The sequence below is a fragment of the Lolium perenne genome, chromosome 2 (assembly GCF_019359855.2).
Source record: "Lolium perenne isolate Kyuss_39 chromosome 2, Kyuss_2.0, whole genome shotgun sequence".
NCBI classification, from domain to species: domain Eukaryota; kingdom Viridiplantae; phylum Streptophyta; class Magnoliopsida; order Poales; family Poaceae; genus Lolium; species Lolium perenne.
In genome coordinates, this window is record NC_067245.2 from 7,178,191 (window position 1) to 7,194,664 (window position 16,474).

Sequence of the window (16,474 nt, forward strand, 5' to 3'; positions counted from 1 at the left end):
CTTGATTATTATGAGCAAAAGAATGCTTGCTCATGATTCTTTGGTATACCTCACTCAAGTTCCTAGATTAGTTGTTGCTGTAGAGGCTTGCTTCTGGATATGTGAGATGGATGATGTGCTTGTCCTTCTCCTCCTTGGTTTGTGATCTACTGTACTTCTACTCCATTCTTGATCACATCAAACTGTTCTTGTTGAATATCTGCTAGATGGTTTTGGATATGGTGGTGTTCTTTCTTGCTGTTCTTACCTCCTGCTGCTAGTGTCGATGAGCAGCTAGGGTTTGGTGCTGAAAAGGTTTTATACCTTCTCTGGCTCTTTCCTTGGTCGACAGCAATGCTGTCTAGTTTGGTGACTAGGCAAGTTTGATGTGTGTTGTTGGCCATGCATGTATCCCTGTGAGCTATGTGCTTCACTGGTTTGGGACTTGGGCCAGTGGAGTGGATCAGCTCGGCTTGTGCAAGCTTATCCCCTCTAAATTCCATTTTTTTACTAATCTACCAAGTGGTTTTGCCACTTGGTTCAATGTAGTGCATTTGTGTTTCTTTAATTGCAGGTTTGGAGCAAGATCAATTCATCCAGAGCTTGTTCAAGATTAAGATGAATTTTAGTAGTTAGGGCTTTAGTCATAATATCATGTAATTTTCCTTTTTGTATTTATTTCCTTTTCTTTTATTTGTTGTATTGTAATATTCATAAGAATATTGTAAATGACATTGTAATTTGTGTGTTAATCAATAAAGCTCAAGATTTTTTTTTCAATTGAGCTTTATGTTATTTATTTCCCTTTCTTTTATATTGTCAAATGAATTATCCAATATTATTATTTATTATTTGAATTATATTTGAATTGTTTGAGTTTGAATTCAAATTCAAACTAAATTCTTATCTCGTGTTTGAATCACACAAGTGACACTCAACTTATATGCACTCTAAATGCAAAGAGGTCATGTCAAAGTTTATAGCACTCTCGAAACAATAAACCCTAGATAGTGTCGAGAGAGAAACTTGACCCCTCTATGATGTAATATGCAAATAAGCGCGAAATTTCCCCAGATTTTATGATGCAGTGCACATCCCTTTCTAAATTCTACCCCGCAATTGTCTGAAATCCTGGGATGTTACACCGTCGCCCAGAGCGACCTAGAGGAGCTGGGCCGGTGGAACGGCCTGGTCGTCCAGCTGCGTGAGTCCGCCCTAGCTCAAGATGCGTCGGTGCCTCCTCCGTCATGCCAACGCACAAGCGCGCCCACGCTCCACCGCCTCCGCCCGTGCATAAACAACCACCTTCCCCGCACGCGCCAAAGCCTCCACCGCCGGTCCAACATGGCACTCTCTACTAGCCATATCCCTGGGCTTCTCTAGTTGTGGTCGTCATCGTGGACGACGACCCTAGGCGTCCGTGAAGAGGCGCTAGTAGACTAGGGTTTAATTATCATTTTTTTTCTAACACTATGTTAATTGGTTTTCATTTAAATAAAAGATTATCATTACGTCGGGCCGCTGGGCTACCCAGACCCAAATAAAATTATCATTTCGAGGAAGCTGGTCGTTTGCCGAACAAAAGCAACGCACCCATTAATTTTAGTGATCGGAATGCGTGGAAGATGGCTGAAGAAAAGAAAAAGAAAAAAACCACCAATTACATCGCCGACGTTGCAGACCGCTCGCTCTCCCTGGTCCAGCCCTCGGCACCGGATCGGGCTTCGTCGCCGCGTCTGTGGCCGGACGGCGGCGACGCAGTTCCTCTCGCGGACGTAGTCTGAGTCCTCCCCCTCCCACACGACGCGCGCGGAGCCCGGCCCGGCGCCGCCGCAGACGAGAGATTAGACAGAAAGATTATTCTCTGTGTGTGTGTGTGTGTGTGTTTCGCTGATGATTGCTAGTCGTGTGTGCTTCGCTGCTGCTCTCATTTTCTTTGTCGGTATCTTGTTGATTGCTAACTGTTAATATGAGAACAGGTAAGTTAAAGATGCATCGCTTGATTCATTCGGTGATCCTCTTTCCATTAGTTTTATTTCCATTTCCTAATGCCTGCCCCTACCTTGAAGTTTCCAAATGCTAATCCAGTTCAGCTTCTCGGACTAGCGTGCCTCGGAATCCAAACAAGGAGCAGCTTCGGAACGGGTCCTTATTCCCGGAGGTAAGTATACGTAGTACGATTGCAATTTTTTCAATTTTTTTAGCGTTTTACTCGCTCGCTCACTCAGTAATGTTCGTTCATTCGCCGGGTGGTTCAGATCATGAAACAATACATCAGAAGACTACCCAGAGGCGAAGGCCGTTATCGGTGACACGACTGAATCCATACCAAGCATCACCACATCGGCTATGGCCATGGTATTCTTAATTTCATCTCTGAAGCAATACTACCTGCTTTTTCTTTTTTTCTTTTTTTTTCCTTGCAAAACTATGTGGAAAGCTTCTTGAAGAGATTTTTTGTATCATAAATGGTGCTATGTCAGCGAGGTAGAAAACAATGACACAAATGCTGCTAGGATAAAACTACCTTGCACAATGAAGGTTGTCTAAGATCAGCAGAAGTATGGGATGTGGGATTCTTGAGGGGAGTGGAGGAGCGGATCATCAAGCATGGCAGGAGTAAGGACCATGCTGAGGGGATTTCTAGAAATTAATTGTTTGGATTTTTTATTTGATGGAACCTCGTCAAAGGGCGGGGAGCCCCTACATTGCATTATAGAAGGGTGAAAAATGACCCGGTTAATAAGGAAAATCGGACCAGAAGACCATACATGCACGGTTAAATAAGGGAAACGGCGAAGACCGCACACCACATACCCGTATACCAATCAAGGCACATCGTCCGATCCAGATACAAGAGTCCCTAGGCCCAAGACCATCGGAAACGCCTCGAGGACACTCACGCGAAAGACCACATGACCTTGACTAACCATTGATCTCTACCAACTCTCGAACAACCTGGGTCATCACCGGCGTGATAAGCTTCTTAGACATCCGCAGATAGGTCTTCATTTTCTCTTGCACCTCCTCCTCGGAGCCTCTCTTAGAAGTGGGTTCCTTTGGCCGAACTCCGAAAGACTTAGCCAACCTATCCTCAGCGCGCGCTTGGCAGTTGGAATGCTGCAATCCTTGTTCTTCTTTTCAAGACGTCCACTACGCCTCCCGGCACAAGTGGACTCCCCCTCAAGCTACACAAGGATCGGCGCATCAAGTAGCGAAAGCGGCTCAATGCAGGAGAAACTGCTCAAGTACTCATCCAACAAGGTGGACGAAGTTGGGCCCGGCGGCATGCCGTTTCCAATAAATAGAGAGCCGGTCTTCTCAGGCAACTCCAAGCCATTGCCCAAAGGCACGGACACAACAACCTTGGCATGCTCCTTCACGCCTTCGAGCACCATGGACAGGGCACCATCCAAACAAGGTGGAACATCCAAGGCCTGCGCCCTCACAATTGTTTGGATTTTAGCTTCCTGTCCTCTTGAAACTTACTACCTCTTTAGATGTGTTGGTCAATGGTAAAGCGCGAGTATTCAGCTAGTAGTTACAAAGAGAAAATGTAGCTGCACACTCTCCTAGTTAATACAGTACAGTACACACTTTGTATGACTGACGCCTACCAAAGAGACACTACCAGAGAGACACTTGGTATAGCTGTTCTGCCATAAGCCACAAGGTGGTCATCATCTAACCGCCACCGTTGAGCTTCTGGGCACATGGGAATTCCAGCTGTACTTGTTGCTCGTGTAGACGAGAATGTCCAACCATAGGTTCCTTTGTTTGCTTTTTATTAACTATTTTCAACGCAACATATAATGGGTTTTTATTATCTTTTTGATCAAATAGGAGCATGTCACTCTATGAGACTTAAGTGCGTCGAAGAATTGCTGGTTTATATATAGGGAAAATTTGCCACAGGACACCGTTATTTTCTGGCGTTTGCTGAAACACACCGCTTGATTGTGTCTTTGCCAGGTACCATTACAATTATGTGTCTTCAAAACCAGTCATCACAAGAAAAAGTGCAAAACTTTCCGTTTTTAGGCTGGTGGTGTGTTGTGGCAAATGTGTCACAAAATTGTAATGGTACCCGGCAAAGACACAATCGAGCGGTGTGTTTCGGCAAACGCCAGAAAATAACGGTGTCTTGTAGCAAATTTTCCCTATCAAATTATTTAATATCGCTAAACATATATTTAGAACATTGATTGAGACGTGCATTGCTCGTACACGCTAACTAGTGTTTGAAAAATCTTCAGCAATTAGTACTAACGTAGAAGATGACGCCACACTTGTAGAGATAATATATATAAAGATGACCCGTAGAGATATTTTTTTTCTATCAACTTCCCTGTCTGTATACTAGAACGTTGTCCATGACGTAGTGTTCAGCACTAATTTATTGTACCATAAATCTTACTACTTACTAAAATTATTACACTATATTACACCATATTTTTTGAAATATATCTGTTCATGTGATTTCACGCATCCAATCCAAATATTTTTTTAATATTTCGTTGGTCAAGTCATCATGTTTTTGTGTGACGAAGATGTATTAACATTTATATAATTTTGTAAGCAAAGTAGAAAGAAAATTCAGTTTCAGAATTTGTGCCTTAGACCGAACGCGTAAAAAGTAAAACACAGGGATAGTAACAGTCTTACAGAGAGGAAATTTAGCAGTGATCTTTCGTAATTAATAGATTATATTACGCCATCCCTTTGCATGACTATGGCTACTACTCTACTAGAGAGACACTTGGTACAGGTATTCTGCCATAAGCCAAAGGATGGTAGTCATCTCGCCCCCACTGTTGAGCTTCTGGGCATGGGAGTTCCTGCTGCACTTGTTTCCTGCATAGACGAGAATGTCCGTCCACACATCAAGGACAAGCTTCAAGGTGTCCGTTGTGCCATCTCTCTCCTTCTCCAGCAGCTTCTCGGCGAGTCTTGCGACGTGAGTGAGACGGGGTGCAACGTTGGTTAACTTCCGGTTCACGTACTCGTCGTACAAGTTGTTGGCAAGGTCATTCATCTCGGTGTCCCTGGAGCTGCCTGGGCCGTCGTACACGCTGAATAGATTCTTGATCCTACCATTGCGTCGACGGCTCGGGTACTTGGGATTGGCTGGTCGCATGCTGACTAGTTTCTCGCAGGTTCGTTTGTACAACCTGTTTTGGGGCTGGCCTGGCAGCATGAAGGGGCGATCCACCATGAGGAACATCATGTAGTTGGATAGTATCTTGATGGCCGTCACAAGATCGTCTGCGTCCTGGGCCTTGGCTGTGCGGCTCTTGGCCAGGAAAACATCGGTGCCGAGGTGCCAGATGAGGATGCCCTCCTGGAACTCGACGCCGAGGGATTCTTTGAGGATGACTTCATTGTACAGTCCAAGACGCTCCAGCGGGTCCTCGCCCCACTTCTTCCTCAGCATGCCCGTGTTGAACTCCCCTTTGCTGTACAGCCTTGTCATGTACCCAGAGATGAATGTTTTCACCGAAGTTGACAGTTGAACGGTCCCTGAGTAATGCTTCCTGTTCCACCACTCATTTGGTGCAACCAGCTTTGCAAGCCTTCCGAGCAGAGGGCTGGTGAGTGTGTTGGCAGGGCGAGTGCAGAAGTGCAGCATGTTGTACTGCCCGATGGTGCCCGACCACTTCCTTGACTCGTACCTGCTGGCGCTAGCAGCCCCTCCCTTGACAACATGGTGAAGAGACACAACCAGATGCCGAACCCTGTCCCATCTCCGGCTGCACAGGGCTGTGTATTTAAGCCAGTGCCACTTGGTGTTGCTCAGGAATGCAAATGTCCATGACGACCCTAGCGCGTTCATGAGTGATGTCGTCTCCATAAGCAAGGCGCCTCCCAGCAAGATGTAGGTGATGGCAATGTCGTCTCTATTGTGGCCATCCTTGCCAGTTAAGTTGAATAGCACCAGCGAGGCGGCAACGATGAACGGCGAGACGGCACGTACCAGGTAGCCCAACGAGGTGTGAACCACGGATGCCTTGGTGTACAGGAGGTCATACATGAGGGAGAGCTCGATCTGCATCAGCTCCCATAGCTCCAATCCGTCCATCATTTCGGCAGTGTACTCTTCATGGCCTTCCATGGTGTCCTCCTCAATCACCGAGGAATCGACAATTGCGCGCTTGCAGATGTGGAACAGCGAGTGCGCTCTTCGCAGGAGGAGCTCCTCATCCGTCGCCTTGCCCTGAGGGTGGAAATGCTTGTGGATGGCCGGTGGCTGCGCCTTGACTGAGCTGCCAATGCTCTCCAGGGTGCCACACTTCAGCGCCCAAGTCCTCTCCCCGTACTTGACGACGCCGAGGGCGAACATCAAGACGGTGGCGAGCCCAAGCAAATTTCCACCAGCCATGTTCCGGTAGAGGAGGAGATAGGCTACTCCGAGGACCTGCACGACGAGGGTTTGGAGGTGGCGAAGCCAGAGCTGGTTGTCCTGGAGCGCGTAGGCGGTGATGTTGTCCGGGCCGCCGAGATGCAGCAGGAGGAACGGCGCCCAGAACGTGACGAGCGGATGCGCCTGCACGATGCTGCTGAACGAAAGGTGCCCAATGGCATATATGGCAGTGGAGTCAGCCATGAGGTATGCTAGCCAGAGGATGAACCTTCTAACCGGCGCATCTTCACGCCGGCGGACCCCAGCCAAGATGAAGAGGACGAACTGGAGCCCGAGGCTGAGCAGCACCAGGATTTGCATCGACTGGTGATTCCATAGAGCTAACAGTCCTCCGTCCATGCTATAATCTGCTTCTGTTTGCACTTCCGCGCTGCCTGGAATGAAGGAATTTTCATGACTGTTTCAGATACATGCAAACCTTGAGACCATAGTCCCTTACAATCTGGAATAGACCGAACAATGCATAAAAATGCAAATGCAGTAGCACATTATCAGTAAAAACATGAATTCCATGGCCATGTAAGCATATCTTACACTTAATAATTCTTGATTGCCTAATTTCTTTGTAAATCTCAAAAGTTGCATTTGCACATCGCACACTATGCGTACCCCTCACAAATATACTTCTGTAACTAATGCTTGCAATTCACAAATATGTCAGGGATTTGTCTACATACCAGCCGGGTGGGAGTAATCTTGCAGCTAGCAGAGGGCAGGTCCGAAATCAGTCGATGCTATCTTGTCACCGAGAGGTGGAAGCGGCTGCAGGCCGCTGGCGAAGCAAGGAATTGACGGCAGAAATGGCAGGAGGAGCTGTGGATGGCAATACTGACGACGGACATGCCAAGTCCATGATAACTGGATAAGGAGCCTTCGTGGTCTGTAGTTGTACATGTAGAAGCATGCAACCAGAATTTAGTGCTAAGCTGGCAGGATCCAGCAAACTAGCTACACTTGCAGAGTAGACAAAAATTGCAATTATTAAGAATCAGTTGTGGAAGTTGCCCCAGTGGGATCCCCTTCCAGAGCCTGCTGGAGCTGCATCACGGGGCCACTCTTTTCTCCATTGTCGAGATACATTTTACTGAATCGCATGGACCAGTCTGACTGTAACAGGGCGCAGGACGGTTCCAAGAGGTAGAGGTTCCGAGTTCACAGCCCACCACGTTCCTGTTTGGCTGTTTCCGTTGCCCACCACGTTATAGCTCTCTAGTGGATTGTACACTATATTTGGAGACTAGTCGAGTATAATTGTACTATGTTCCTGTTTGGCTGTTTCCCGTTGACATTGGCGGATCTAGGATTTGAAATCAGGGTGGTCCGTCTTAAAAAAAAAATTGACACAAACAAACCAATGTAAACATACTAGCATATAATGTGACAATAACAGTATGATCTTACACATATATAGTAGTTCACAACATTTCAAAAATTCAGTTTGAATTTTGCGTAAAATAGACCTACATACCTTCAAAGGCTAAAAGAGAAGACTACTTTTAATGGGGCCTACACCTTGTCATGGCCATGAAAGTCTCAATTACGTCTTCTTCATCCACTTTGGAGAAAGTATCTCTCTCAATGTATGTGACTAGACAATCATCCAAAAGACTATCACCCATCTTATTTCTCAACTTGCTCTTGACAAAACTCATTGCAGAAAATGCTCTTTCAACATTTGCTGTCGCCACCGGAAGAAGCAATACCAATTTGAGAAGCAAGTACACCAAATTATGAACAATATGCCTACTTGTTTCTACAAGCTTAACCGAAAGTTCAACAAGGTTTTGTAGGCCTTTGAATTTTTTTATCTCTTCTCATGTCATCAATATAGTTATCAAGTTGTAGCTCAAGGTATATCAAATCTTGGCTTTTTAAATCATTGGGGTAGAACTCAGCAAGTTTGCGTACCTTGTTTGCATCAAAAGCAGCAAATGAGCTGGCGGGACTCAACGCCGCCATACAAGAAAGCAACTCCATGTTGATCTCATCAAACCTATTATCAAGCTCTTGAATAATTTGATCAACAATTCCAAGATAAACTTCTCTTCTAAAATGATCATCATTTGTTTGACGTCGAGAAAACCGTGATGATCTTCCATAAGGCACATAATCATCCCCCATCACAGGAACTTGAATGCCATTTTCATTGCAAAATGATGTGACCTTTTCAAGGAATGCATCCCAACCATGAGACCTCAACTCTTGCATTCTATTCTTCGCCATTTGAACAAGATCAATTGCAGCAAGAATATCTTGGTCTCTTCTTTGCAAACACTCGGACAATTCATTAGTGTATCCAAGAATGACAAGCATCAACTGTGCATTGAAAACAAAGTCAAATGACTCAAATACACCAACAAAAGTATGTATTTTTTTTCCTTCAATAATTCCAGGGTGGTCCATGGACCACCCTGGCCACCCTGTACGTCCGCCAGTGACTGTAAGAGGGCGCAGGACGTTCCAAGAGGTAGAGGTTCCGAGTTCACAGCCCACCACGTTCCTGTTTGGCTGTTTCCGTTGCCCACCACGTTATAGCTCTCAAGTGGATTGTACATTATATTTGGAGACTAGTCGAGTATAATTGTACTATGTTCCTGTTTGGCTGTTTCCCGTTGATGCATGCAATTTTACTTCGAATCATAGTTAAGCGTGTACTTTGTGTCCTATGATTATCACTAGAAAATATCATGTTCACTTTGTTGATATCCATATTTCTGCTTCACCTGATGTCCTTTAATGTTGCTATCAACCAATATTTGTGATGATGTTGCTGGCTCATATGATATCACTCTGATGTTGCATGAAGCATGGTTGCAGACAAGTGTGCACCGGAAGCAGAAGATATGGTGCCATGTCGTATGATATGGTTGTTATTCCTTTATCAACAGCATCAACCAACCATACGCCTTTCACTTCATCTGAGATACCAAGGATGAACATGGATACGTCACTTTTAGATCAGCATTTGGATCCAACTTAAGGAACACATGATCTATGCAATTAAGGTTGCGGATTATTAATAGATCGGTGAAATTTTCGAAAAAAAAAAAGGTTTGCGGATTATTAGTAGGGATAGACTCTACCTGACCCTTGGGACAGCTCCGGAATTTCAAACTTACTCATACTGTTTTACTGCCACTTATTTTTGTCTCGTATTTTCCTCAGTGGCGGAGCCACACTAGAGCAGTGTAGTCAATTGACTACACTGTTTTTAGGTTCATAGGCAAAAAATCATGCAAAAAAATAATTAAAAATCATATAAATGCATGTATTTGACTACACAAGTTTAAACTGACTACACATGATTTTTGCCCTGGCTCCGCCACTGATTTTCCTACCATTCTAATCCTACCGTTTAGTATTCCAAATTCATGTATGAACTTGGAGGCTATACAGAACAACGTAGGTATATATGCCTGATGCCCCAGCCCATGATGTGTGACACTTGTCTTTGTCAACTCCACAAAGACGCGACATGGACCTACATAAGTTATTCTCAGTCAGCTGATGTTTCGCAAATCCGATAAAGAAAAGACAAAGGGTGTGGTTCGAGTCCTTGACAATAAGAATTTGAGTGTGCCGTGTCCATGTGCTTTGATACAATTGATCCGTGATCAAATCTTAACAATAATTCATACTGGTATTTTCCATTATTACAAATCCCGGCTGCAAAATGAATAGAAAAGGACCACTTAGTTTTGAAATAATATATACTTACAACACATGACAACCCACAACCTACATGATGCAAATCGGATGGATATTACACGCTGGCTGATATATAGATGAACCCTACAAATTTATGTAAAAACAGCCCACTTAATGCAAATCAGATCAAAGTTGAAGTTCTTCCTAATGCAAATCATACTACTATATCTGCCGGCTGGCCGGATTTTTTCGCGCACGCGAGCGCACAGCGATCGGGTCAAGCGCGACTCCTGGGTCGTGGCCAGATCCTTCCTCGACACCCATGCCAATGCGCTCAATTTCATCATCCACCGGGACTAGCCGATAGCAGCGGGTGCGGAAATTGACTGGACACAGCAAAGATCTATCGAGTCTCAGATCGGGCCATACGAGGAACAGCATCAGGCTGGATCACGTCAGGAGAAAAAACATCTCACGATTTGTTTCTTCATGGTTCTTTAACTACTGGGAAACAACCGCGCATGCTTTTTCTTTCTAACTTTAACTAGTGGTTTCTTCTTTTGGTATTTTGCAATCTGCTAATAATTCCTGGCTGAATCCGTATACGGTGGCGACACGGAAAAGGCATCCATGTTGTTGCCTCATTGTCAACCAAAACTGAATACTCACAACCATCAGACTCGGCCGATTCAACGCAGCCGAATAAAATTCAACTCAATCGCCGCTTGGATTTCATCCGACACAACAATCAAATCAGAACAAACGTCGACTACTTTGCTTCGACGACCTTATTTGCCATCGCGCACTTGTCACGTTCGGGGGCTCGCCTATCGCGGATTCGACATCGTGCATCTTACCACGCTCGCGGATCCGCCACATCGACTGCGTCTTCTCATCGAATACTTCCGGCCGGGCGTCGCGTGACTACATCGACAGTGTCCGCCGCACGACCTGATTTCACGTCGGCTCCGCCACACCCGACAAAAAAGGTAAGTGCTCTTCTTCGTCTTCGTGCGGCCACTTTCGACATCCGTCTACTGCATCGACCACTTTCGGGTAAGTGTCGAATGATTTCATCGTTGTGATTCCATCGATCGCATCCGACGTTGCGGCCCAGTACATTGACTGCATCACTGAACCAAACTTCAACAATGATCATAAATTCATGAACCTATAGGTAACCCGCTCTTTCTACATATTTTTTAATATTTATATGCAATAACCTAGTCGATTGAGTATTAAAGAACTTGATTATCAAGTGCGTGAGTATGCACAGGCATCTTAATCCTTCATTAGAATATTCAACAATAGCTGCTCTTGGATACTAATATTTTTTCTTTAATTCATCTTTGTACAAGTAAATCTTTTTGCTACGCGAGAATTTGTTGGTTATTTCGGCATGATCATTTATTACGACTACAACTTTAATATTGGAAAAAGCGGTATACTTATGCGATGAGGCCAAGCACTACTACATCGATCGAAAACAAGTTATTAGTAAATTTATCTTCTATGGTTATATAATACTGACCGGATGCACTTCCGGGTCAGTGGATTTATCATCTATATATGGTTATTACTGGAGTTATTTTCTCCTGTGCACTTCCGGTGAATTTATTTTATTCGGATTCATCTATATGGATATTACTGATTTACTCTTATACAATACTACCCGATGTGTTTCCAGGTCAATGGATTGATCTTCTATGGTTATTATTGGATTTATTTTTCTTGGGTCAATGGATTCATCTTCTATGGTTATCACTGGATTTATTTTCTTCGGGTCAATGGATTCATCCTCTATGATATTAGTGGATTCATCTTCAATATATGCTTCATATTTAATGGCATAAGCTTCAATGTGGATTCATCTCAATTTCATTTCAGATTCATCTTCAATATTTTATCTCTCATGACGTAATCTTCAATGGCTAATATTCAAACGACTCCAGCTTCAATGGGGTCGATAATTTCATCGAATTCTCTAGCGGAAGTAAAAAATGAACAGATCGCCACCGAATTTGAAGGAAGCCTCATTGCCATCAACTTTGACACGTGCAGTCTAACACTCGGGGGCTCGACAACGACTTTTACGGGTAATAATTGCGACACTACGTCTAAGCAACAATTACGATATCACCCCAGCAGTGCTCGAGGGCTCGGCTATTTCTTCATCAACAATTTGGCGACATCTATTTTTCGCTATCTGGTGGTTTCAACTTCGGCCCGATTTTTCGTTGAACTCGAAGACTTCATCGACCCAGCTGCACGACCTACCTCCGTCGACTCCGTCGTACCCAATAACGCTAAGTGTTCTTTTAACTTACACAAAGTTGATTATCATTTACTTTCGCCGCACCAGACAATCGGGGGCTGCGCTGGATAAGTTCACTCTACATCTCAGGTCAACAAATGATAAACAACGCCTAGTAAAAACTACATCAGCAAAGAACTCGATAAAAAAGACTCTGCAAGGAACCCAACGAAAATTCTCTTGAAGAGGAACTCGACGAAATTTTCTTCAAGGAAGAACTCGACAAAAATTCTCTTCAAGAGGAACTCGACGAAATTCTCTTCAAGGAGGACCTCGACGAAATTCTCTTCAAGGAGGAACTCAACCAAAATTTCTTCAAGGAGGAACTCGATAAAAATTTCTTCAAGAGGAACTCGACGAAATTTTCTTCAAGGAGGAACCCGACGAAATTTTCTTCACGGAGGAACCCGACAAAATTTTCTTCAAGGAGGAACACAAAAAAAAAGGTGGAAAAAACTTCGGGGCCATTGACTCGTCATTTATTCTGATCGAGAGCATCGACGACGTACCTGACGATAATATAGAAGAACCCAATATATTAGGCTATCTCATCACGCCCGTGAAAAATATAGAAGAACCCGAAAAATGGGTCATTACATCAGCCGAACAAGGCACTAGACAACATATTGTTGCGGTCAGAAACCCACCGGCGAGCAGCGACGGGCAACACAGTAGAGCCGGGAGGCTCCCAGGACTGCGGCTGGCCCTGGTCCCTCCGAGCGACGGCCCGCAAAGACTCGGCACGCACGTCCGATGCTGGTGCAAGGGCGTGCCACCTGACCTATACCTGGTCAGGAAGGTGATGGAGATGCCTCGCTTAGTTTCCTGCATGGCATACACGTAAACATTAAATACGAGCCTCGATCGGCTCTCAGGTTGTCCTGTGAATCGGCTCAAAGAGCCGATCCACCCATGATTCGCACGGGGTGTACGAATATATGGTGGTCCTGCTTGATCAAAATAAAGCTAAAACGATCTACTACGATTTAGGGTTTTCACCGCATAATCGGAACATCCTACTCGTGATTGAGCCTGGCGGCCACGCACGGTGATCGTAAACCGTCCCTAGACAAGGCCTAAAAACCAACACGAGGTTGATCCCCGGAACATCCTGTCTAGGGCTAGCAAACTACACCCTACGCGCCACTGGATCCTTCAATCCGTTTGTAAGGCCTAACTACGCAGATATTAAACTAATCCTTGAAGAACAAGGAGCAACCATAACGGATCGAATCTACTAAATAATGATCAAGCGGGGTGCCGCCCCTACACCTAAGATAGGTGTAAGGGCGGCTAGATGTCTCAGGGTTGCACGACGACAGCATATGATACGATGAACAATGCTAACCCTAACACATCTAAGATAACTACGTTGCTCGCCATAAAAAAGGCTTCAGTACGAGCAACGCATGAACAGCGAATAAACTTGTACTGCCTAGATCGCAAGATGCGATCTAGGCAGCATGATGCTTACCCGGAAGAAACCCTCGAGACAAGGGAGTTGGCGATGCGCCTAGATTGGTTTGTGGTGAACGTGATTGTTGTTTATTTCATAAACCCTAGATACATATTTATAGTCCGTAGACTTTCTAACGTGGGAATAATCCCAACCGTGCACGAGCCAAACTCTAACTAACTGACACGTATCCTACTATATTACAGATACACAGGCAAACTAGCCCAAACTTTGCATATAAGGCCGATTCACGTATATTCTTCCATGTATAATCTTCAAGCCCATCTTGATCGCGGCCCACCTCTAACTCGGTCAAATTCTGGTGATAACACATGCCCCCTGGTTTTGGAATTGATAGTTCCAAAATCACTCTGCCTTTTCTTTGTCGGGTCATGTCGTGGCAGAGCAGAACCGTCGCAGCATCCTTCATCATGATGCCTTGCCTTCTCAACTTCTCCGCGTGACCTGGCAAAAACTTTTTTGTTGGGCACCACTTCCTCGGAAACTTCTGTGGTATTAAATCTCCACTATACCCCCTTTATTTAACCGTGCCGAACGGTTCGCCACTTCATCCCCTTGCTCTGCTCCGGCCATCGGCACCTAAAAAACCCTCTTTCCCTGTAGCAATGTCTTCCTCTTCCTCCATCTCCTCAGGCCTCTCTCTCCAATCTTCCTCTTCGAGCGAGCAGGAGTGGAACTTTGATCCCGTGCCAGATGGCCCACCCGAAGCACTTGTCGGGTCAGATGGTGACTTACCTCTGACCGATGGGGAGGACGACCTTGAGTTCCTCATCAAAGGGGAACTGAAGAGCGAGAGCGAAGACGACCTCCATTCCTGGGCGAACTCCACCTCCTCCGACGAGGAGGAGGAAGAAGAAGGAGCAGAGGAAGAAGAGGAAGAGGAGGAGGATGATTCCTCCTCCTCCGCTGGGTATCCGCCGGCGAAGCGCTTCCGCGCTTGGGCGGACAGCGAGGATGATGATGATGACGAGGAAGAAGAGGCTCCGGCCGAGGGCTGGGGCAGCAGCGACGAGGAACTCTCTGGAAGCAGCGCCGATGGCAGCTACAATGGCGACGATGAGGACAGCGACGACCCCTAGAACAAGGGCAAATTAGTGTAGGACTAGTAGTAGCAGTGCACTAGGCATCGGATCCCCCTTTTGAGAGCCATCGGCTCTTTCTTGTAAAGCCGCTCCTTTGAATTAATAAGAATTGTTCTTCCAATCTGACTCTTCAATTAATCCAATTTCAAGTCTTCCGTTTGCCGCACCAAGACCGATAGCAACGTATCGGACTTTTTGCCTCAGACGCCCATGAAGCCAGACTCAGATACCAATTAGACCGTCAGTCAAGCACTTCTCAAATTCAGACGGTAATTTGATATCTGACCATAATACTTTGCAATCCTATAGCCGATGGTTGTTCATCGGCTGTTTTGAGAATCCAGTCTCCTTTATTTTCTTGCAGCAACAGGACGGTCCAAGCCCTGTAGATGACGACGGCTTCCCTTTCAGGCTCCTTTCCGCAGCTCTAGTAGCCTTCTTCTGCAACAACTCACCGCTTTCGAAGAAGGTTATGATGCAGGGTCAGCCGATGCAACTCCAATCGGCTCCCAAAACAGAGTGTCTACCAAATCAGCTGCCCCCCGAGCCTCAGTTAAGGTGAGAACAGTGGCGAGGATACACAGTTCAGTCCAAGGGCCTTGAACTCAGGCAATTGAGACAGCCACCATGCAGAGGTCCTAGTCATTCCTACGAGCGTAGCTGAGAAAGTGGCCAACTTAGCCAGGCCGACGGTAGATACACCGGAGCCGATCACCTTTTCTTCCTTTGAAAGCCGATATTGTAGACGAAACACCAACGGCTTAATGAGTAAAAGGTTGGAGGTTGGCCTTGAGGCTGAACTGAAAACCGACCTGGTCGAAATCCATGCCTTGAACACGCAGCTGGTAGATCTTGTGTAATTGTACTAGAGTCGATGGCTGTGCATCGGCTTTGTTTCTTAGCTCTAAAGTCGATGTCCGTGCATCGGCTGTATTCCATGAGAATTTTTTTTTACTGGCCGATTTTCTATCGGCCCCCCCAATATTTCACTGCACATGTATCGCACATGTTCGTCTGACTAGGTGCCCCCCCGAGCCGAATCTGCCAGGTAACTGCGGATATCGGCTCTGTAGTTAGCCAAGGCACTGTATTTGAACGTCGGCTCCAGTAGGGCCAATGCTGATTTTTTTTTAGCTCATCAGCCGACGTAAAACCGCTGCCCATTAGATCGACGTTGAACACAGGCAGAATGTGTGGTGAGGATAATTTTGGCCGATTGCTGGAATCGGCCTCCACGTTGATTGAATCACTCAATGAAGGTTTTGTATTGTTCCTCCATAGATCTTTGGGGGCCGATCCCAAGGATCGGCCTCGCCATGTTTGTCCATAGGTTTGTTCTTGCTATACGGTCAGGCCGGTGGATAAGACCAGCCTAACCCCATCCTTTGTCACGTCGATGCGCTCGCAGTCGTCCAAATTGATGCCTGAGAGTGGCTCTTGGCCTGCTGTCTCCCAAGCGTTCATGCCAGCCGTTGAAATCTCGGCTGAGTCATCTGCATGGACGACCTCTACCTCATCTCCATCCCACTGTATTACGCATTGGTGCATCGTGG

At 45.7% G+C, this 16,474-nt stretch overlaps 1 protein-coding gene and 1 long non-coding RNA gene across 2 annotated transcripts; one reads left to right on the forward strand and one right to left on the reverse strand.

Annotated features, from left to right (window-relative positions):
* Nucleotides 1-1,642: 1,642 nt before the first annotated feature.
* On the forward strand, nucleotides 1,643-7,171 carry LOC127331034 (uncharacterized). Its single transcript, XR_007869541.2, has 3 exons — nucleotides 1,643-2,140; nucleotides 2,238-2,337; nucleotides 7,062-7,171. It is a non-coding gene; the product is annotated as an uncharacterized lncRNA (long non-coding RNA).
* LOC127331033 (uncharacterized) lies at nucleotides 4,580-7,213 on the reverse strand. The gene is made up of 2 exons (XM_051357113.2): nucleotides 7,078-7,213; nucleotides 4,580-6,774 (listed from the first exon to the last, which is right to left on the reverse strand). Exon 2 carries the CDS (start codon nucleotides 6,737-6,739, stop codon nucleotides 4,727-4,729), a length of 2,013 nt encoding a protein of 670 aa, XP_051213073.1. The 5' UTR covers nucleotides 6,740-6,774; nucleotides 7,078-7,213; the 3' UTR covers nucleotides 4,580-4,726.
* Between the last annotated feature and the right edge of the window lie 9,261 nt (nucleotides 7,214-16,474).

What these genes read in the sequence shown, in the direction of transcription:
- LOC127331033 (XM_051357113.2), bottom strand. Translation starts at nt 6,739, where the DNA reads ATGGACGGAGGACTGTTAGCTCTATGGAATCACCAGTCGATGCAAATC.